The sequence below is a fragment of the Apium graveolens genome, chromosome 1, assembly GCF_009905375.1.
Source record: "Apium graveolens cultivar Ventura chromosome 1, ASM990537v1, whole genome shotgun sequence".
Taxonomy (NCBI): Eukaryota; Viridiplantae; Streptophyta; class Magnoliopsida; order Apiales; family Apiaceae; genus Apium; species Apium graveolens.
In genome coordinates, this window is record NC_133647.1 from 145,311,274 (window position 1) to 145,334,389 (window position 23,116).

The window sequence follows — 23,116 nt, forward strand, 5'->3', positions numbered from 1 at the left end:
AGTGTTATGTATTCTTCTTTCATCAGCACTTCCCAATCCAGTTTTATCTCTTGCTTCCTTTCCAGTAACTACTCTAGCTTCAAAACCACTTGCAGCAGTTTTTAAAGGTTGAGTCTGTTTTGCTTTAGTGAATCCTGGTAGGAGTGTCTTTGGTCTATCTTCTGATATCAAGTTAACTTGAGCTATATCAGAGGTTACTTGCTTCTTCAAAATATCAGAACTTACAATTTCTTGACTCTGGACAACTTGAGCCATGTCAGAGGTTGTTTTAAGAACTTTTCTTGTAGTCAGAGCAAGATCATCTTTTCCATCAGTAATTTCTTCTTCCTCAGGAGGTACATAAGGCTTGATAGGTTCACCAACCTTTTCTTTACCCTTGGATCTTGGATCTATCTGTGGTTGTGATCTAGCCAATGTTGCTTCAGAATGTGTCCTTTCTTTGATCACAATGCCTTTGAGTTTTGGAAGTGGCTTTTTACCAGAAGCTTCAGATTTAGATGTGACTTTCTCTGATTTAAGTCTGGCTTCTTCCTCCATTAAACTCTCCAAGTCCATTCCTGGATTTTCTTGAAGAAATAACTGTCTTGACATTTCCTCATCAAGATCTAAAAGTTCATCAAAACTTATCCTTTTACCAGTAGCAGAACTTATTCTTTTTCCAGTATCAGAACTTGTCCTGTGACTTGTGATTTCAAGTTTTCTTGATGTGAAACCTCTACCTTGACTATGACCTCTACCCATTCCAGAGCTTTCTTGATCATCTTTTCCATCATCCTTCCCTTTCAGTGTCTTGTCAGTCTTGTATTTGGACTTAATTACTTTCTCCCCCTTTTTGGCATCAACAGATAATAGTAGAGAGACAAGCAATTCCACTGAGGATTGGATTTGAGTAAGTTGAGATTGCTGAGAAGCTTGATTTGTCAAAATATCATTAATCTGAGCTTGTTGTTTGTCTTGAGTCTTCTCAATATCAGCAATCCTGTCAAAGGTAGGTTGGAAGAACCTTTTCTTGTCAAGTTTCCAAACTTCTCCTTGCTTAATAAATTCATCCTGAATCTTGTGTAGCTCTGCATGAGTAGTTGAATGAAGACCTTGTAGATATTTAGTACTCAATGCAGTGACTAGAAGCTGGGTTTTGAAATCATCAGAATTTAACATTTCATCAGCTTTAGTCAAGTGCTCGGCAAGATGCATTGCATTTGGAACACAGGAAACTGAGTTCCATTCCTTAGTCCACTCCTGTCCTGCAGGAATTTCACTCCAAGGCACTGGTGCTTCTCTGGTAACAAACTTCTTAACAAGTTCAGACTTAAGAGTAGTTTGTTGAGGAGTATGTCCTAAAGGACCTACTGCATCAGCATCTGTATTTGGAGCAGCAGCACCAGTATCTCCAGCATTTGCAGCATCAGAACTTACAGAATCAGTATCTTCTGATAAAACAACAGTGTGAGTAGCAATGGAGGCTTCAGTATCCTCTAATTGCTGATCTGGTTCTAAGTTCTGATCAACAGCCATATCCTGATGCTCACCTAAAGTCTGATCATCAGCATCTTGATGCAGAGAAGGTGTTGTAGATAACTCTGGAGTTTGAACAGCATCAGTAACAGGTGTTGTTGAAGGATTAGTTGCTGTTGGAGCTTCTAAGAGAATTACTTCAGGCACAACCAAGTTTTGAACATCAATATCAGCACTTGTGCCTGGATCAACAGGAGATACAGAGGATGTGTTGACCTTTTCAGAAACAGCTTCCTTAGATGGAATTTATGGAGAAGAAGTGACTTTAGCAAATTCCTTTTCTTGTGAGATCAGAGATTTCTGATCCCCTTTCTTAGCTGCTTCCTCTTCATCATCTGAAACTGGCCTATTTGCCCTCTGTTTCTTATATCTCTTTGTAGATTTGGATTCCTTGGGAGTTTCAGAAACTGTCATTCTTCTAAGCCTCTTAAGAAACCTAGATCCCCCAATTCTAGAATCCTTCTGAGAAGTCACTTTCTCAGCTTCTTTAACAACAGGTTCTGAAGAAGGAACCTGTTCCTCAGTATCAGATTCATCTCTCAAGGCAATCCTCCTTCTCTTTTGAGGTGTTTGAGGAACAGTCTTTGTCCTCTTAGGTTTGGAAGATGAAGACTTCACAGTAGATACTGAGGGATGAGGTTCTGATGGTTGAACATCAGGATAAAGTGCAGTATACTTAACAGGGTCATAGGTGATTAAGGCTTGTTTGACAGATAAAGGTATTAAGAGGGGTCTTAACACAGCCTTCTTATTATCAGTATATAATAAATCAGTGAAAGCTCTTTTAGCTATTCTAAAGGATGGAATTAAATCACCAAAACTTTGGGGCTGATTACAACAGAACCTATGAATAAGCTGACAAAATCTGGCAAAATATACAGTATTTCGATCTTCTGTGATCCTATCCCCAATAAAACCTAAGACAACACTTGCATAATCAAAATCAGTTTGATTTATAAGAGCATACCCGATTTGTTGGCTGAATATGGGAATTGCATCGAAATTTGAGCATTTGTTAGCAAAAGCCTTGGTAATGCAGTCAAAGAAGAAACTCCATTCCCTCCTTATGAAAGATCTCTTCAACTTGCCAAGCTTTGCCAATGTTCCCTCATATCCTAGACTGGCCATCATGTTCTGAAGAACCGGTTCGTCAACAGTAGAATAAACACAGTTCTCAGGTAGCTGCAGTGCTTGTCGAACCGTAGACAAAGTCACAACATACTCATTGTCCCCTGATGAAAAGATAATACTCGGGGACCCTTGAGCACCACCATCATCATATACTCCACTCCTCCAGAACTCCAGTACTTGAACTCTAGAGACTGATTCAGGCTCAGTTAGAGCGTACCCAATATCAGAACTAGTGAGAAAATCCTGAATGAAATGAAGTTCAGAGGGTGCCTCTGATGTGTAAAGTATAGCAGAGAAGTTATTAGGAACAAACTTTGCTCCATTGAAGATTATGTCCTTGGGTGCCATGTGAAAAGTTGAGATTGAAGAGTGCCTGTTAGGTGTTTGATAAAATGTCTGTATGAAAAACCAACGTGAGAAGAAGAGAGAGAGAAAGAGAGTAAAAGCAAGTAGAGAGAAAAAGTATGAAAGGAAATAAAAGATTAAAAAATCCTCTCTCTATCGTACTTATACTCTGAAAAAAAATTGTTACCGTTGGACACCTGTCAGACATGCAGTAATAATGGATAGTTACTGAGCGCGAGAAAACAGTAATCATTACTTACCCACTTGCAGTTTTTCAAGGAAAAACCGTTCCACTTACCCAGATATTCCATTAATCAAGGTGAAACAGTTTTAATTCAAAATTGAAACCGTTCCCACTGATTTAATTATTTTTCACTGCATCATTAATATTCTGAAAATCAAGTGAAAATGACCAAGATAAATCAGATGAGTAAGTACTGATAAAGGAAAATCAGAACTTAAATTAAAACAGAATTTATATGGTCATCAGAATATGAATCTTTATCAGGATTTATCAATGCATTACAAAATAACTTAGAGACAAAATCTTGAAACAAAAACAAATTTCATTAATATATCAAGTGAATACATTCATGAAATTGAAATTATATCAGAATTTATACAAGATTTCCCTAAGCTGCTAAACCTAACATCAACAGCCTTAGTCCTAGCTCAAGAAGCAGGGCAAGGCTGATGATGAAGAAAAATAGGAAGAAGAAAATAAATCATTTCTTCTTCTTACTCTCGACAAACAGAATGGCGAGTCGAATGATTCGCTCTTGCTGGCGGAGAGCTTCCAGCCTTTCCTCCTCCAATCGCTCCAGATGGTGATGGTAGTCCATATAGAAGAACAGGAGGTGGGTGAGTACCTCCTGTGGGACAGAGTCCCATATCTCATCAGGAATGGCAGTGACATGCCATTCCTGCTGCCAATCGACACAGCTTAGCTCCATATTGAAAGTTTCGTAGTTCAAAAATATGTTGTATCTGACCATGGTGTTTTTGAAAGAAAAAGTATGAAGGTAAGGTGATGTTGAGAGAAAAGATTTGATGGGAAGGCTGATGTGAAGTGGTTACTTATATAGGCAATAGAATGCCAGGAGACGCAAAGGAATTTAATGTTGACAGGTAGAATGAATTCTACCTCGTCTCCCCAGACTTGGAAAAAGAAAAACATTCATTGGAAAGAGAAATTATGGTTTAATGCGAACAAGAAGCAAGTAAAAGTTGATTGTTCAAGTACGAATACCATTAACCCTAACCATAGTGACTATTAATCTTCCACTTCAACATATTCTAGTTTGAACCGAGACTGTTATCAAATTTTATCCACAAATAAGTCAAGTAAAGAATTAGACTGGAATAGAAGAACTTAGACTTATATCAGAACTGAACAGTCATCAGAACATAATTTCTTAACTCGAAAAAGGAATCCCTATCTAAGTAAGTCCTCATACAAGTTCTGAGTTATATTCTTCAGAACTTAATCATCAGAACATGCAACCAGAACTTGTCCTCAGAATTTGTGCAAAATGACACAATGACTGTTTATCTAAAACAACATAGACCACCATAGTAATTTTCATCATTCATATGGAGTGATTAGTGTGTGCATTGAGCTAAATGTCAGACAAAGAGTAAAGTCTAATTCACTTCAGTACATCTTAGAAATAAGGCATAACTAAAACTTTGCTAAAGAGCTGTCATTATTCTATAACCTACTGTTGAATGAGTTCATGCTAGAGTCCACCTCAATTATTGTGTGCTAATTTTATGCATCTTTTTGAATTCCATTTTACAGTGGCTTCTTAGTGTAAGTGAGTCACGACTGCTTATCAGAATTTATGCTATTATCAGAGTATTTCTCCAGTAATCATAGAGTGTGAAAAGTCACCAAGAAAATATTTTGCTTTTCTAATGCATATTTACTTAATACCAGCAATGCACTTGGGTCGTCCCTTCCATATTTTTACTCTAGATCTCAAAGGAGTACTTGATTTTATTCTTTGATCCTTTTGCTTTTTCTTTGTGATAGATGAGGTTTATCAGCACTTAATGCATTCGGCAGATTTACTAGTATCAGAACTTAACAGATGAGTAGCATTATTCTAATTTGTGACTTAGTAATAAAATAAACAAAGTAAACTCAACTTAGCTCTATTATCAGAATTTGCTTGTGTCAATAGATTTCCACAAAAATAACTACTTCTTACATGAGATCATTTGTTTGTTGAAGACTACTAGGTCAGCATCTAGCACAGTTATCCTCATAGGATTGAATAGTTACTTTAACAGACATATCACTTATCAGAGTTTAGAAACATATATCAGACAACAGTCAGTACTTAAACACATTTATCACTTAATCACAGAATACACAAAGAGATAAAATTCTGTAAATACTGATCATAAAGTCTGATAAAATAGAACAAGACTAGGCAGATTTAGAGAAAGAACCTGAAATCATTCCAAGTTCATTTACCAATCTTGTAAAAGTGGCTTCACACAATGGTTTTGTGAAGATATCTGCTAGTTGTTGATCTGTTGGAACAAAGTGCAATTCCACTGTACCTTCATCCACATGTTCCCTTATGAAGTGGTACCTGATGCTGATGTGCTTTGTCATAGAGTGTTGAACTGGATTACCTGTCATAGCAATAGCACTTTAATTATCACAGTAAATAGGGATTTTGAAATATGTTAACCCATAATCCAGTAACTGATTCTTCATCCAAAGAATCTGTGCACAACAGCTTCCTGCAGCAATATACTCTGCTTCTGCAGTTGATGTGGAAATTGACTTTTGTTTCTTGCTGAACCAAGAAACCAATCTGCCTCCAAGAAATTGGCAGCTTCCACTTGTGCTTTTCCTGTCAATTTTGCAACCTGCAAAATCTGCATATGAGTAACCTATTAGTTTAAAATCTGATTCTCTAGGATACCACAATCCCAGATCAGTTGTTCCTTTAAGATACTTGAAAATTCTTTTCACAGCTATTAAGTGAGGTTCTCTTGGATCTGCTTGAAATCTTGCACAAAGATAGGTAGCATACATGATATCAGGTCTACTAGCAGTTAGATAGAGTAGAGAGCCAATCATACCTCTGTAATCAGTAATATCTACTGATTTACCAGTATCCTTATCCAGTTTTGTTGCAGTGGCCATGGGAGTGGATGCACTTGAACAATCTTGCATTCCAAATTTCTTCAGCAAGTTTCTGGTGTACTTAGTTTGACAAATAAAAGTGCCTTCTTCATTCTGCTTGACTTGAAGGCCCAGAAAATAGCTAAGTTCCCCCATCATACTCATCTGATACCTTGACTGCATCAGTTTGGCAAACTTCTTGCAAAGTCTGTCATTTGTAGACCCAAAAATGATATCATCAACATAAATCTGGACTAGAAGTAAGTCATTTCCATGGTTGAGGTAGAACAGTGTTTTATCTATTGTTCCTCTGTTGAATCCACTTTCCAGAAGAAACTGAGCTAAAGTCTCATACCATGCTCTAGGAGCTTGCTTAAGTCCATAAAGTGCTTTATCAAGCCTGTAGACATAATCTGGATGTTTGGAGTCTACAAAGCCTGGAGGTTGTTCAACATATATTTCCTCCTCCAATTCTCTATTGAGAAAAGCACTTTTCACATCCATTTGAAAGACAGTAAACTTTTTGTGAGCAGCATAAGCCAAAAATATCCTTATGGCTTTTAACCTAACAACTGGTGCAAATGTTTCATCATAATCAATTCCCTCATGTTGAGAATATCCTTTTGCAACCAGCCTTGCCTTATTCCTTGTAATTATGCCATCACTGTCAGTTTTGTTTCTGAATACCCACTTTGTACCAACAACAGATCTATTCTTTGGTCTTGGCACTAGGGTCCAGACTTTGTTTCTTTCAAATTCATTTAACTCTTCCTGCATTGCTTGCACCCAATCAGCATCTTGAAGAGCTTCTTCCACTTTCTTTGGCTCAGTCTGAGAGAGAAAAGAATTGTAAAGACATTCGTTTGAAGTACCTGTTCTAGTTCTGACACCTGCATCAGGATTTCCAATTATCAAATCAGGTGTATGTGATTTTGTCCACTTCCTTGCAGATGGAAGGTTTTCTCTAGAACTAGATGCTCCCCCATGTTCCATGCTGTCTTCATTTTCATTTTCTGATGCTCCCCCTGAAACTATGCTCTCTGAGTTGGATTCTTCAGAATTTAGATTTTCAGCACTATCAGAACTTGGCTTATCAGAACTTGACGAATCAGAACTTGAAGAGCCAGATGTATGTTCTGATGTTTCTTGAGATGTGGTAAGATCTTGAGTATGCTCCCCCTGCATAGGTGCATCTTCCTTTGGCGTAGTCACCACAGTTTCAATAACATCAGAGTTTAATCCATCAGAGCTTACAGTATCAGGACTTAGACTGTTAGGATTTTCAGTATCAGAACTTCAGTCTTCATTTTCAAATCTCAGCTAATCATGATCAATAAAATCTTCAAGACCCGTAATCTTCTTTTCATCAAAGGAGACATTGATAGATTACATGACCACTTTTGTTCTCAAATTATAGACTCTGAAGGCTTTTGTGGAAAGTGGATATCCAACAAAGATTCCTTCATCAGCTTTTAGATCAAACTTGGATAGTTGTTCAGTATGAGTCTTGAGAACAAAACACTTGCATCCAAATACATGAAAGTACTTCAAATTTGGATTCTTTTTCTTCACCATCTCATATAGTGTTTTTCCATGCTTGTTAATGAGTGTTGCATTTTGAGTAAAACAAGCAGTCTACACAGCTTCAGCCCAGAAATAGGTTGGAAGCTTTGCTTCTTCAAGCATTGTACGTGCAGCTTCAATGAGAGTTCTATTCTTCCTTTCAACAACTCCATTTTGCTGTGGAGTTCCAGGAGCAGAAAATTCCTGCTTAATTCCATGGTTTTTGCAGAACTCTTCCATTATCAAATTCTTGAACTCAGTGCCATTATCACTCCTTAAGGTTTTCACAGAATCTTTGACCAATTTATCCAGATGTTTAACATGATCAATCAAGATAGATGCAGTTTCACTTTTTGTGTGCAAGAAATACACCCATGTGTATCTGGTGAACTCATCCACTATGACCAATGCATATTTCTTCTTTGCAATAGACATGACATTTACTGGACCAAATAGATCAACATGTAGTAGATGATAAGGCTCAAGAATTGATGATTTAGTTTTGCTCTTGAATGAAGATTTTCTTTGTTTGGCCTTCTGACAAGAATCACAAAGACCATAGGAGCAAATACTGACTTTGGCAGTCCTCTCACAAGATCTTTCTTGACTAGTTCATTTATATTGTTGAAATTTAAATGAGAGAGTTTCTTGTGCCAATTCCAGCTTTCTTCAATTGATGCCCTACTCATCAGACAGATTGCAGAACCATCAATACTTGTTGAAAGCTTAGCTTCATAAATGTTACCACGCCTGTATCCTTTCAGAACAACTTTGCCTTTAGATTTACTCACAATTTCACAGTGTTCTTCAAAGAAATCAACATGATAACCTCTATCACAGATTTGACTTATACTCAGCAGATTGTGTTTAAGTCCTGAGACCAGAGCTACTTCTTTAATGATGACATTCCCAAGATTGATATTGCCATATCCCAGAGTTTTTCCAATGTTGTCATCTCCATAAGAAACACTTGGGCCAGCTTTCTCCACAAAGTCTGATAGCAGGGCCTTATTTCCAGTCATATGTCCTGAACATCCACTGTCCAGAACTAGGATATTTTTCCTGTTGCCCTGCAATCACAAAGACCACTAATGATTAGTTTTAAGGACCCAGACTTGCTTGGATCCCTTGGCCTTATTAAGTTTGTTAACATTTACAGCGGATTTAGCATCAGAGTTTATCTTAACATTTTTCTTATCAGAACTTATATAGTCAGACTTTGAATCAGAATTTACACTAGAAGGAACAATGGAAACTTTCTTCAAAGAAGGTTTTAATTGATAATAATCATAGTACAAACTATGATATTCTTTACAAGTATAAATGGAATGCCATAAACTACCACACTGAAAACAAGGATTTTTATGGTTTATATCTAACAGACTGACTCTTAACTCCTGATTTTGAAGGTAAGGAGTTAATGTTCTTATTCTTCCTGCAAAAAGAAGCCAGATGGTTAGAACTTCCACAATTATGACATGTTTTCCTAGGAGCATCAGGAACAGGTTTATAATCATTGCTTTTATTCACACCTTCCTTTCCATTCCTATTTTTCCTAGGTGATTTTACCTTGTTTACATTCTTAACATCTTTCAGCTTATGCTTAAGCTGCTTCTTTGTAATTAAGCCTATGTTTACTTCAGCTGTCTTTTCCTGTTTTAGTTTGTCAGAAGTTAATTCCTCTTTAACTTCTGATTTCTCATTATCAGACTTTACAGTTACAAACTTAACATGTTTTAACTTTGGCTTTTGCTTAATAACAGGCTTAATTTCTTCAGTTCCTTTATCATTCTTATCCTCTCTATAACCTAAGCCCTCTTTCCAATTTTCACTACTTAGCAAATTTTGAGTTATTCTGCCAGAGTTAGTCCAAGTCCTGATTATCTCTCTTTTCTTTTCTAACTCAGTTTTTAGAGATTCATTCATTTTTAGCACTTCATCCCTAACATAAAAAGCATCATCTCTATCCTTCTGAGTTTGATGGAATATAACTAACTCTTTTTCTAAGAAATCATTTATTTTCTTAAAAGCAAGATTTTCAGAAGTTAATCTTTCACATGTTAAAGTTTGATCTCTATAACTAATAAACATGGTTTTAAGATATCTTCTCAACTCATTAATATCATCAGTATGAAAAGCATAAGTAGTCTGAGGTACCTTTGTTTCAGCAGCTTCAGAACTGCTCTCAGCACTTTCTTTATCAGCATTTGCCATCAATGCATAGTTCTCCTCACTTTCAGAGTCTGAGGTGTCTGTCCAGCTTTTCTTCTTTTTGACAAGAGCCTTGCCTTTGTCACCCTTCACTTTCTTGCAATCAGGAGATATGTGGCCTTTCTCACCACAGTTATAGCATTTAACATTGGTATAATCTCCTCTGTCAGACTTTCCTCCTCTGCCTTCAGATCTTCTGAAATTCTTCTTATCAGAACTTATGCCTTTCCTGGAAAACTTCTTTCCCTTCCTGAACTTCCTGTATGCAATCTTTGTGATCCCTTTCACCATAAGAGCACACAGCTTCATCATCTCCTCATCAGCATCAGTCTCAGGCAAGCTTTCAGAATCAGAGTCATCATCACTTTCAGAACTTGATGACTCAGTATCAGACTTTGTGAAAAGAGCTTTACCCTTGTCTTTCCTTGAGGAAGCTGCTTTGGGGGATTCTTCTTCATCCTTAAGAGCAACTGTCCTTGACTTTCCTCCTTTCCTCTTGCTTCTTTGTTCCATCTCAAGTTCATGAGTCTTGAGCATTCCATAAATTTCATCAAGAGTTGTTTCATCAAGACTGTAGTTGTCTCTTATTGTTGTTACCTTCAAATCCCAACATTCAGGAAGAGCTAACAGGAATTTAAGGTTTGAATCTTCAAGATTATACTCCTTATTAACCAGTAACAGATCATTCAAGAGTTTGACAAATCTATCATATAAATCAGTCAATGATTCATTAGCCTTTGAATCAAAGTGTTCATACTCTTGAGTGAGTATTGTCTTCCTGTTCTTTTTAATTGTGTCGGTTCCCTGACACCTTGTTTTCAGAGCATCCCATATCTCTTTAGCAGTCTTGCAGTTAATTACCTTGTTTGACATTACGTTATCAATGGCACTATGCAGTAAGTGTCGTACCTTAGCATCCTTAGCAATTGATGCGATATCTTCAGCAGTATAATCACTCTTTTCCTTTGGTACGGTTTTTGTTGCTTCACCTGCAACTGTAACAGCGAGCTTGGTTGGTTTGTGAGGCCCTTCCTTGATTCTATCAAGATATTCTGGATCTGTAGCTTCCAGAAACATGGTCATCCTCACCTTCCATATGGCATATTCAGATGGTCTCAGTATGGGAACTCTGATGGTTTCATACCGACTTTAAATTTGTGTCTTTGGAGGTTCTTCAGTTTTGGTAGGCTTAGTTGGAGTTTCTGTGTCAGACATGATTGTGTTTGGATCTTTAATTGTATGTGTGTTAACAGATATGCTCTGATACCACTTGTTAGGTCACACACACTGTAGAGGGGGTGAATACAGTGTAAATTACAATCAAATCGAACTTTAATATCTCAAGTAACAGAAAACAAACTTTATTGAAACAATAAACTCTGTTACAGTATGAAACTGTTACCTCTCAGTGATGAACAAATATCACGAGAGCTGCTAGGGTTACAATGAATAATCTTCTTGAATATGATAACACTTATAGTGTAAACCCTATGTCTGTGTTTATATACTACACAGTTACAAGATAATCACTAATTGATATGGAATATAATTCTGCTTCCTAAAATATATCAATCAGATATCTTTTCTTCCAAGTATTCCATTCTTCACGGAACTCCTTCTTCATGCATATCTCTTCTTATGTTTATCTTGATCTTCTTTCCTTTAATCAGCTACTTTCCTTATCTGAACGTCCTTCAGCACTTAAGTTCTGATATCTAACTTCTGATGATTATCTCCTGATAATATAAGTACTGATATCCTTAAGTCCTGACTTCCAGTATAAGTACTGATTCTTAGTTAAGTACTGATTTGTCCTGTTAAGTAAGATCTGAAAACTAAACATAAATCATATTATCCATGACATTATCAAATATATCTAACATTTACACAGATGCTTCAAAAAGAGGTGCCGGTGAGGATTCCACCCGGAGAGCAGATGCTCCAACCACACAAGAACGAATACATCAGCCGGTCTATGATAGATCCTCTCTCCGGGCTCAGGCCACCTCCACTCAACCCGGGGATCTAACTGGAAGGCAGCCCGGATTGACGGGTCTTGTGCCGCATGATCCAAGGCAGCGTACTCATCTTTCAACTCATAAGGATCCTTAGCCACAATACTATCAGAAAACCTCCTATCAAACTCCTCACGTTCATACGGCCCCGGACCAGCATTAGGCTGCCTCGCATACCCGGACCTTATACTCCTAAAGTACCATCTGTTTTCTATCTCCTCGCTCCTTGTAATAAAATAATTGGGCACTTTCCGCGGGAAGATCCTACTAACAGTCAGTTTGGTGATCGATCTGGAGTCCGAAGTGCTAGCCTTCTTTCCCATCTCAATGCGCTCAGAATCAGAAGATGACTCTGAATCCGACGGGCCCGGTTAGCAAGAGATGTAAACCTTTGCCCGAGCTTTAGTCCGGACCATAAACCTAAATCAAATTATAAAAGTTAGTCTAAATCCCTATAGTTTATTTATCTTAAATACTACATGGTCCGGACTACCCTATGTTCAATTTTACTTGAAATCAACCAATCCGGAAACCCGGACTACAAAGGCCAATATAAACCCATAAACCAAACACATAAAAACACCCCAACATACATCCGGACTACAAGAACCTTACAAAAAGCATCTTGGTCCGGACTCTGCAGTCAAGTCCGGACACCGGTAAAAACCCTAATCCCAGAAACATGTCAAGACAAAATCAAAACCCCAAAAAACCCACACAAACAGAGATATACAGTCATAGATACAAGTATGCATACAAGCAATATAACACAAAACCAAAAACATAAACTCGAAACACAAAAGAAGAGATCCATGGCACAACGGTTTAAGAGGAAATGTAAACAAAATAATGAAGCAAGAGCGACTTACAAGAGCAGATAATATGGAGCGATTAGGGACGACCAAACAACGATCTCAAAGACCTAAAACTCCTGTAAATAAAGCTGAGAAGAAAAATGGAAGAGTAAGAGAACGAGAAGAAGAAAGAAAGTGAAAAATTGAAGAAGAGTAAAAATAAAAAGAGAGGAGAGGGGCCTTTTTATAGGCACACTGAATCCCAATTGGCCACGACACATGGCCTGATCCTGACCTCCCATCACAACAAAAATAAACACACAACAATATATTTATACACGGTGATTAATGAGAGTCATTATTACAGCACGTCTTTTGAAAAAAAGACAACTGTAACAATTCAAATCATTTGTGGAAAAATCCCCAAAACCGTTCCATCTTCTAGTCCGGAGCCCCAGAACTCAACGCAATCCGGACTGGAGGGCAAACAAAGCTCAAATTCTTCTAAAGACAACCAACCTTAGTCCTGATTGGCTGAACTCAACGCAATCCGGGCTAAGGGGAAAGAAAAGCTCAAATTCTTCTAAAGACAACTAATATTAGCCCTGATTGGCTGAACTCAACGCAATCCAGATTAGAGGGCAAGCAAAGCTCAAACTCTTCTAAAGACAACCACCCTTAGTCCTGATTGGTTGAACTCAACGCAATCCGGACTGGAGAGCAAACAAAGCCCAAATTCTTCTAAAAACAACCAACCTTAGTCCTGATTGGCTGAACTCAACGAAATCCGGACTAGAGGGCAAGCAAAGTCCAAACTATTCTAAAGACAACCACTCTTAGGCCTGATTGGCTGAACTCAACGCAATCCGGACTGGAGGATAAAAAATGCTAAAACTCTTCTAAAGACAACAACCCTTAGTCCTGATTGGATGAACTCAACGCAATCTGGACTGGAAGGCAAGCAAAGCTCAAAATCTTCTAAAGACAACCACCATTAGTCCTGATTGGCTGAACTTAATGCAATCCGGACTAGAGAACAAACAAAGCTCAAATTCTTCTAAAAACAACCAACCTAGTCCTGATTGGCTGAACTCAACGCAATCCGGACTGGAGGGAAAACAAAGCTCAAACTCTTCTAAAGATAACAACCCTTAGTCCCTGATTGGCTGAACTCAATGCAATCTGGACTGGAGGGCAAGCAAAGCTCAAAATCTTCTAAAGACAACCACCCTTAATCCTGATTTGCTGAACTCAACGCAATCCGGACTGGGATGGGCAAACTAAGCTCAAATTCTTCTAAAGACAACCAACCTTAGTCCTGATTGGCTGAACTCCACGCAATCTGGGCTGGGGCAAGAAAAGCTCAAATTCTTCTAAAGACAACTAACATTAGCCCTGATTGGCCGAACTCAGCGCAATCCGGACTGGGGCAATCAAAAGCTCATGTTCTTCAAGCAAAGCCAACCTTACTCCCCCATCCAGAAAATCTGCATAATGGAGTGGGGGCACATGATAATATATGTAGGTCCTACAAGGACTAGGCCTGGACTCCTAATTCAGTCCAGTCCCGCACACTACTAGTCTTAACTAACCCAGTCCTGCAATCCAAATCTTGGGAAATCCCAGCACGTGAGGCACTTTCCTAAGCACATGATAGGACAACTGTCACCCATCAATTATGGGAATAATCAGGGCACGTGTCAGAGGATCCTCAGAATATTCCTCACGCAGTCCCGCGCTGACACGTGTAAAACATCCACTCCCAGCCAGATGTCCTCCGCTCCTAGAACCAATGGCTACGATTCAAAGGTATCACCTCAAAACCCTATCCTTAGGCTATAAATAGCCCAATAAGGTAAGGTTTCGGGGTTAATCACTCTCTCACACTCATATACACACACAACCACCTTGTATTCATATATATCTTCATCTTCCCCAAAAGCGAGTTTTTACTCTCACACCGAGGCGCTGTGGAATCAAAACCCCCATTCCGGAATTGTTTTGTAGGAGTCCCACCCACAGCTACACCTTCACAGCGGGCGAAGGATCCAGGCACGGCGTCGAAGGAGCAGCCCCGCCACCAGAGCTATCATAACATATATGTTTATAGTTACACAAATGAAATGAATGAAACATGTGTTATACTCTTAAATTAATATTAAAATAGATTTATTATTTTGGAACACCATAAAAAAAAGTGATGCACGTAAAATAGATGGGACCGATGTAGTTTCTTCTTTTGTACAAACACAATTTATTCAATTTTAAAATAATCCCTCTTTTCTTGTATGCGTAATCCAAGAACTCCAAAAAAGAAAATGAATATGTAGAAATTTAGTCACCAATTGTATGGTGACCAAATTGAAAACCAGTAATAGTTCGATGGCCAAATAAAATATAACTTTTATTATTGTGCCCATGCCAAGTCTATTTAAATCGGTCCCAACTCCCAACTTGTAGCAATTTCTATCACACTCCATGTTCATGTGCCACATTGTACCCTAAAACAGTACTTAGCTCTTCATCTCTCTTAAAGATGGCTGGAGCTTTCAATGTTTCCGGTGACGATTCCGGCGGCTCTAAAGATGTAGGATCACCTGTAATATTTGATGCTGTCAAGAAACCTAAACGAAATAAATATGCTTTTGGTTGCGCTATTTTAGCTTCCATGACTTCCGTTTTGCTTGGTTATGGTAAACTCCCTCCTTCAATCTTTCTCTTCATTATAAATGCGTGTGCTTTCTTTTCTACAATAACCTGGTAGCACAAAATATATGATATGATTAACTTAATTAGTTTAGATTATCTACTAACATGTTGATGTTTTTAGAAGAGTAAACAAGTTGCAGTGCATGCTGTCATAGTGATGCACTTCGAAACAGAGTTTCGAGTGACAAAGATTCTTATATATATAACTTCAATATGACTCGTTGAGATATCTTATAAGTGACTTATACGTTAAAAATGTACATATTTTTTACTTATAAGCGGCATATAAATTCTCCATTATATAATAATGAACTTTTATAGTTGTGCAATGCAAGTTTTTTGTGTTATTATTTATTGTTAAAATAATGGAAATTCAAAATATAATAATAGTGAAATTTTATGTTTTATGCATTTTGCGTCCGAAGATATTGGAGTGATGAGTGGAGCAGCAATTTACATAAAAGATCAGCTCCATGTGTCGGACGTAAAACTGGAGATTGTTGTCGGAATAATTAACTTCTTTTCACTTGTTGGGTCTGCTCTTGCCGGAAGAACCTCCGACTGGATTGGCAGGCGTTACACAATGGTGCTAGCCGGTGCTATATTTTTTGTTGGAGCAATACTTATGGGATTTGCAACCAACTATTCATTTCTGATGTTTGGTCGATTCGTCGCCGGAATCGGAGTAGGTTATGCCCTCATGATTGCTCCGGTGTACACGGCCGAGGTTTCTCCAGCATCATCTCGTGGATTTCTTACTTCATTCCCGGAAGTTTTCATTAATATCGGTACGTCAAGTTATTGATAGTTTTTACTTCTTAAGTCATGTTTGCATGTAAACTATCTTTAGTCAATCATGATTCCTAATCCATGTAAATTGTTAGATTATCTGCACTAGTAAATGATAGAATCCATTCTACGACACGTTTTGTTACTACTTATAATAAATAATAATAAAATCCAATATTTATATTAAATAAATCGAGGCAGAAATACTCAAGTTTGAATTTTTTTTTAAATCAATCTACTCTGATATCATGTTAAGCTCCCCAGTCCCATCTTACATCACTCAAGGCCACATAAAATATATGAAATTTTTATTACACACAGTATATATAGAAAGACACAAAAAAAACTTTTGAAATATGAAACTGAGGACACAATATATGGATTGTTGTTTGTGACGGTCATCTCAACAGTGCATTGAGATTATTATTAACAAGGAAAAAACAGTGCATCAAGAATATTTGCCATTTAAGTTTAGCACATATGTACATTTTGTACCTCATATAATCGATGAATGCTTTGTCGTTGCTTCTATAATGGTCACTGCTCTCTTCCCACTAGTATTGACAAAGAGAGATCACATGCAATAGTGGTGACAATATTTAGAAAAATATTTACAAACATAATTTTGTGGACTGTGGCTCTAACTTTGCAACATTTGGCTACAATACTTTTCAACGGTGGAACCTAGATTTTTTTTTTCTAAATGCATATAGTATCCATATGCAACATTTTATAAAATCGACTTCTAGTAATATCTATATTTCATCCCAATTAGTTTCTATTACTCTTATATGATGAACGATTTTAATTCCAATTTTATCCTATTTTATCGAAAGTTTGGTTGGGGATGATGGATTTTAACATAGACGGATCTATTTTAAGGCCCAAGAGGGCACATAATCCCATATTATATTTTTTCCTTTTTTTTACCGTTTTTTATTTAAATATTTGCATATAACCTCATAAATATTATTAAAAAAATGTGGTATATGAGTTAGTGTACAGGTGAATTCATATTAGAAGTGTTTATTGCTATAACAGGATGTTCAAGTCATAAACGGGCTTGTTTGTTAATGAAATGGTGCATTTGACTTCATCTTCTTACATTAAGTATGTTAATATTTTTTGTGCCCTTGTCATAAAATTTCCTAGATCATTCCCCGGATTTTAAATGTCTCCCTGCAGTGACCGAATAATGGGACCAAATGTAACAATGAATTAAGCTGTGTTACGGTACCATAAGATTGCAGGTATACACTTTTAATTTATCATTTATTGTTCTGTAAACAGGTGTACTGCTCGGATATGTCTCGAATTATGCATTTTCCAAACTCCCTGCCAACTTGGGCTGGCGATTCATGCTTGGAATCGGAGCAATACCTTCAATCGGTTTAGCGATTGGTGTCCTAGGCATGCCCGAATCACCTCGTTGGCTCGTCATGAAAGGCCGTCTCGGCGAAGCTAGACAAGTCCTAGACAAAACCTCAGATTCCAAAGAAGAATCTCGCCTTAGATTATCCGACATCAAACAGGCTGCTGGCATACCCGAAGAATGCAACGACGATATCGTTGTAATGCCTAAACGGAGGAATGACGAGGCAGTGTGGAAAGAGTTGCTTCTCCATCCTACACCATCAGTCCGTCACGCGTTCATTGCTGGCGTTGGTCTACATTTTTTCCAACAATCAAGTGGCATAGACGCTGTTGTTTTGTACAGTCCTCGAATTTTCGAAAAGGCTGGAATCACGAGTACCGACTTAAAACTGCTAGCAACAATAGCTGTTGGAATCTCGAAGACACTCTTCATCCTAGTAGCTACATTTTTACTCGATCGAATCGGACGACGTCCATTGCTTCTCACAAGCATGGGAGGAATGATCATATCCTTAACTCTCCTGGGAACATCCTTGGCTGTTATTGACCACTCAGATCACACAGTTCATTGGGCCGTGGCATTGGCAATCTTCGGAGTTTTAGCATACGTGGGCACGTTTTCTATTGGGCTAGGTCCAATTGCATGGGTTTATAGTTCAGAGGTGTTCCCATTAAGACTAAGGGCCCAAGGATGTAGCATTGGAGTAGCTGTTAACAGGGGTACAAGTGGAATTATCTCGATGACATTTTTGTCGCTATACAAAGCCATAAGTATAGCAGGGGCATTCTATTTATTTGCAGCTATTGCAGGAGTGGCATGGATATTTATATTCACATTACTTCCTGAAACACAAGGGAGGAGCCTTGAAGAAATGGGGTTACTGTTTGGAACCTATTTTGGTTGGAGAAAAACTTTGAAGGGTTTGAAGAACAGAGAAGCTGAGGAAGCTAAAAATGCTAATGTCATATAGAAAGTTTATATTTGTCAAGTATGGGTAGTCTACTTTATATGACTCTGTTACCGGTACATAATTTTGTAAAATAATGTGAATTCGGGAACAAATCCATGTGTGATGAGACCTATCCATGAGTTGCCCCACAAATCTAACATTTAAAAATTCTAATAATCTAATTACTCTTGTCAGTATTATCTGTTTTATTCACAAATAATTATGGCGAGCATTTCTAACATGCTCCTTGAATAACTCTTGACTTGAAGAGATAGAAAATATATCCTAAAAAAATATTAAATATTACATTAATTATATTTAAATTACTTGTTTAAAATCCAGCACATATATGTTTAGTCTAAACTCATGCTGGTCGTCAAAGTCCACCAATACAAATTATTCACTGTATAGACACAATACGTCTGAAAAAGTAGAGACATATGTCGTAAACGGATTCAAAGTCTTACACAGAAGGTTTTGGAGTTTCTTCCATTATAGGATTTTTAATCATCATCTAAGTTGGACACTTGTCCACCAATTCTCGCAACACAAGTCTAACTTTAGATTCATCTCTATATAAATGATTCAACCCCTCAACTTAAAATTACATTTTTTGGCTTGACTTTTTATTACACATAAATAATTAGGCATCTTGCAAAGACCGATAGTCCCGAACGCGATTAAAACTCGAAACTCACAAATTCTAGCATTAAATAGTCCTGAACACGATTAAAACTCGAAACTCACAAATCCTAATATTACTTATTAACACATTCTAATTTTTATTCTACGACAAATTTAATTACTTTTATCGGTTTATCTGTTTTATGCCCAAATAATTATGGCAAGCAATTCTAACACTGCTCCTTGAATGACTCTTAACTTTGAAATGTTTCTTAAAACTTTTTGCTTAAAGAGACTCCAGACTACAATCACTTAAATTTATTATAAAAATTCTTTTTTCTCACCTTAACTATAAGAATTACTGGTCCCTTTTAAATTATTATTATAAGTATTATATATTTGAGGATGACAATACTGGTCCCTTTTAATTAATATTACGAGTATCATATACTGAATTGGCCTTAGGGACTATGATACTACATAAGGTCATAATATTTAAATTTTTAATTTTAAGATTAGTTTCAAAAATAGTGATTACTATTTACAAAAATGTCATTAATTTATATAGAAGGAATTTATAATCACAATGAATTTGAATGAGATCATTCTCATGTCCATTTTTTAATATTATATAATAAATTTATTAGAAAATATGCTCTCTCAATCCACTTTCTTCTGTACTTCTATGGATATTATTATTGCTCTTAAAATCGGTTTAAAACGATCTAGGCGGAACATAATTAAAAACATGTAATTTTCAAGTTTTTAATGATTTTAATTTATTAATTTACAAAAATTTACAAAATATTATGTCAATTTTTAATAAAAAGAATTGTGTGATAAATAACTAGTAAGTTTATATTTTTTTTCTTACATAAAATATAAAAATAATATATTAATTAGTTAAAAAGTGAGATTTGAAATATATTTAATATTTCAAATCCGTTAATTAATTTGTATTGAGTGTCAAATGTGTAGATATTATTTAATGTTATTTTATTTTCTTTATCAAACAAATATTTGACTTACTAATTATTAGATAATTATAAAATTTAAATATTATATATTAATATATATATCTATATATATATATATATATCGAATTAATGTGCCGATTAATTGTCTGATTAATCTACGACTTACCAATTAATCTCTCGTAAGTACCCTCGTCGTCTTGGAACGCCTAAAATTTCCGTAACACCAGATATGAAGATTAATTCACATTAAATTACTAAAAATTAATAATTTATACTATATTTGAGAGTGACTTAATGACTGTTGATTATGTTTTGGCATTTAACTCTATACTAGCATAAAAACCCGTGCAAGTCACGGGTTATTTTCTAAAATTTGATCTTGAGTTATGAATTAATATCGTCATTTAAATCATTTCGAATTTTATGTGTTATAATTTTAATCTTTTCTTATAATAATTAGATAATATATTGTAAATGACACACATGCAGCACACGTGCCCGCACACACGTAAATTCAACTTAATTTATTAAATAATAGTTGGAATTTAATTGAATACATAATTTAATCTTTCAATATCCTTTTAAAGTTCATCAATATCAAATTAGAGCACAAAGATATCAAAATTTATTTATTTAATATTTATGTGTAAAACCGTTGTTAAAATTTTGTTAATATATATTTCATAATTTTGAACTATCCTTCTAAGGTTCATCAATATTAAATTTGGTTATGCAAAAGGAAACATTATTAATTTAATATAATTTTATTAATAACCAATGTAAAATTATTTTATCTATTTGATCTACACAAGTATAACTATTGTTCAACATATGTGTAGAACTTAAGTTATATATTTGTTAAACCACTTGTCTTAAATTGTTTAAAAAATAATTATAAAATGTAATAAATATATTTCGTTATAAATTATGTGTATTCAATAATTTTAACTATATTTTAATAAACGATGTTGAACCAAAGTATATATGAGTTGGGAGGTGGATTTACACGTTAAGACTGAATCTCATCTTGTATATATAATTTGCACATGTGGATGACCTTAGATAAAATCTTGATATATAGACTATTTTCTCATATAATGTATAAGGAAATATATAAAATATGATCGAATTTACAATACACCCTTAAAATTTACATGTAAAATTCTTCGATTTCGGGATTGTCACGTGAGGATGACTCAGACCCATCTTTCTCACATACATGTGTATGTATGTATGTATATATATATGTATGTAGTATGTAGTATGTATGTATATAGTGTTGTTTGTTTTATGTATGTATGTATGTTGTGTGTATGTTGTGTGTATGTTGTGTGTGTATGTTATGTGTGTGTATTATGTAATCATATCAAATTTGGTGAAGACTAATTTCAAATTTTGAGTATTTTTTTAGAAACCAAGTTAAGTCCGAAAAATAATAACCTATCACGATCAAGTTAGTAAGTTTGATACCTATTACTCCCTCTGTCCTCACATTTGTTTTACACTTTCCTTTTTGGATGTCCTTCCAATTGTTACATTTCAAAACTTTCCATAAATGGTAAGGTTTTATTATTTTTTAACATCCACTACTTCTCTCCACTATACCCACTTTATATATAATATTAATCGGTCCCACTACTTTACTCATTTTTTAACTTTTCTCCACTATTTTATCATTTTTCTTAAACTCCGCGCCGGAGGGAGTAGTTATAACTTGATTTTACAAAAAAGTATCAAACACATCAATCCTTATCTATATAGTATTTACAAAAATTTGTCGTATTTGTAAGATGTTTTTATCGAGATCGTAATTTTGAACCTATAAAACTGGATAATGACGATTACTTTATGCTGGATCACATTGTCAATTTCGAGTATCTTTATAAATAAGTGAAGTACTAATTTTGAATTCGAAATAAGCTAAGTTAATGGCTCTTTATACCCGTGAATATTTTTATTTTTATTTTTAAAAAAAAATATAATACTATGTATATTTTAATTATGTATTCATCAACACATTTATAATTACTTAAAACTTATAATTTTTTAATAAAAAGTTATTGTATTTTTCAAATATAAAGTTTTATGATCAAAAAATTGAATTTTATGTCTTATTAACTTTTAAGAGTAAGATATTTTACGAATAACAAAATGTCTCAAAATTTTGAGGTAACAATAAGTCTCGATCCACGTACTTATATTGTAACTTGAAAACCTGGGTTCGATTCCCTTTAATAACAAATTTTATACAATTTATGAAAAGAGAGGTAAATTAGATATTTAAGTTGAATTTTATGTCTCACCAATTCTAAGGGCAAAATTAGACATTTTATAAAGAATAAAATGTCTCATGATTTTTGGATAATAAAATGTCTCATCAATATTGCCCAATGTTGGGCTATTATTAATATAAATAAATAATAGATAGATAGATAATGGGGTTTATGACATTTTAACTTTATTACAAAGTACAACAATTTCATAAAATGCTTGTACCTTCGAGTTTTTCACTCATTAAATTTTTTACATTGTGGGATTCGGTGCGGAAATTATTAAAAAATATAATTTAGTAAAAATATTATAAGAGATAGATAAAATGGTGAGATCTATTAATTTTTAATGTATATATTATGTATAGTGGCATAAAGAAATGAATGTGAGTAGATGTAGGCTGTGTTTGATATTGCTGTTGCAGACAGCAACAGCAGCTTTTCGCTGAAAAGCAGTTAAAAAACTGGTTGTTAAATTTAAAAGCTGCTTTTTCGAAAAATGCTTTTGGCCTAAAAGCTGCTGTTAGAGAAAGTAAGTCCCCAAGCTTTAGAAAAAGCTGCTTTTCAGCTGTTGCGGGAAGCGATGCTGATTTACCATCAAACCTTCCAAAAGCATCATTATTTTTATTTTTTGCATCAAAACATATACGTACAAAAATTACCAACAGTCATCTGATTTTTACAACAGCCTTTTTTTCAGCAGC

At 35.5% G+C, this 23,116-nt stretch overlaps 1 protein-coding gene across 1 annotated transcript; it reads left to right on the forward strand.

The window, feature by feature from the left end:
* The first annotated feature begins 15,172 nt into the window (after nucleotides 1–15,172).
* Nucleotides 15,173–18,738, forward strand: LOC141667904 (putative polyol transporter 1). The gene is made up of 3 exons (XM_074474551.1): nucleotides 15,173–15,412; nucleotides 15,854–16,216; nucleotides 17,508–18,738. Exons 1-3 carry the CDS (start codon nucleotides 15,256–15,258, stop codon nucleotides 18,560–18,562), a joined length of 1,575 nt encoding a protein of 524 aa, XP_074330652.1. The 5' UTR covers nucleotides 15,173–15,255; the 3' UTR covers nucleotides 18,563–18,738.
* Nucleotides 18,739–23,116: the final 4,378 nt, after the last annotated feature.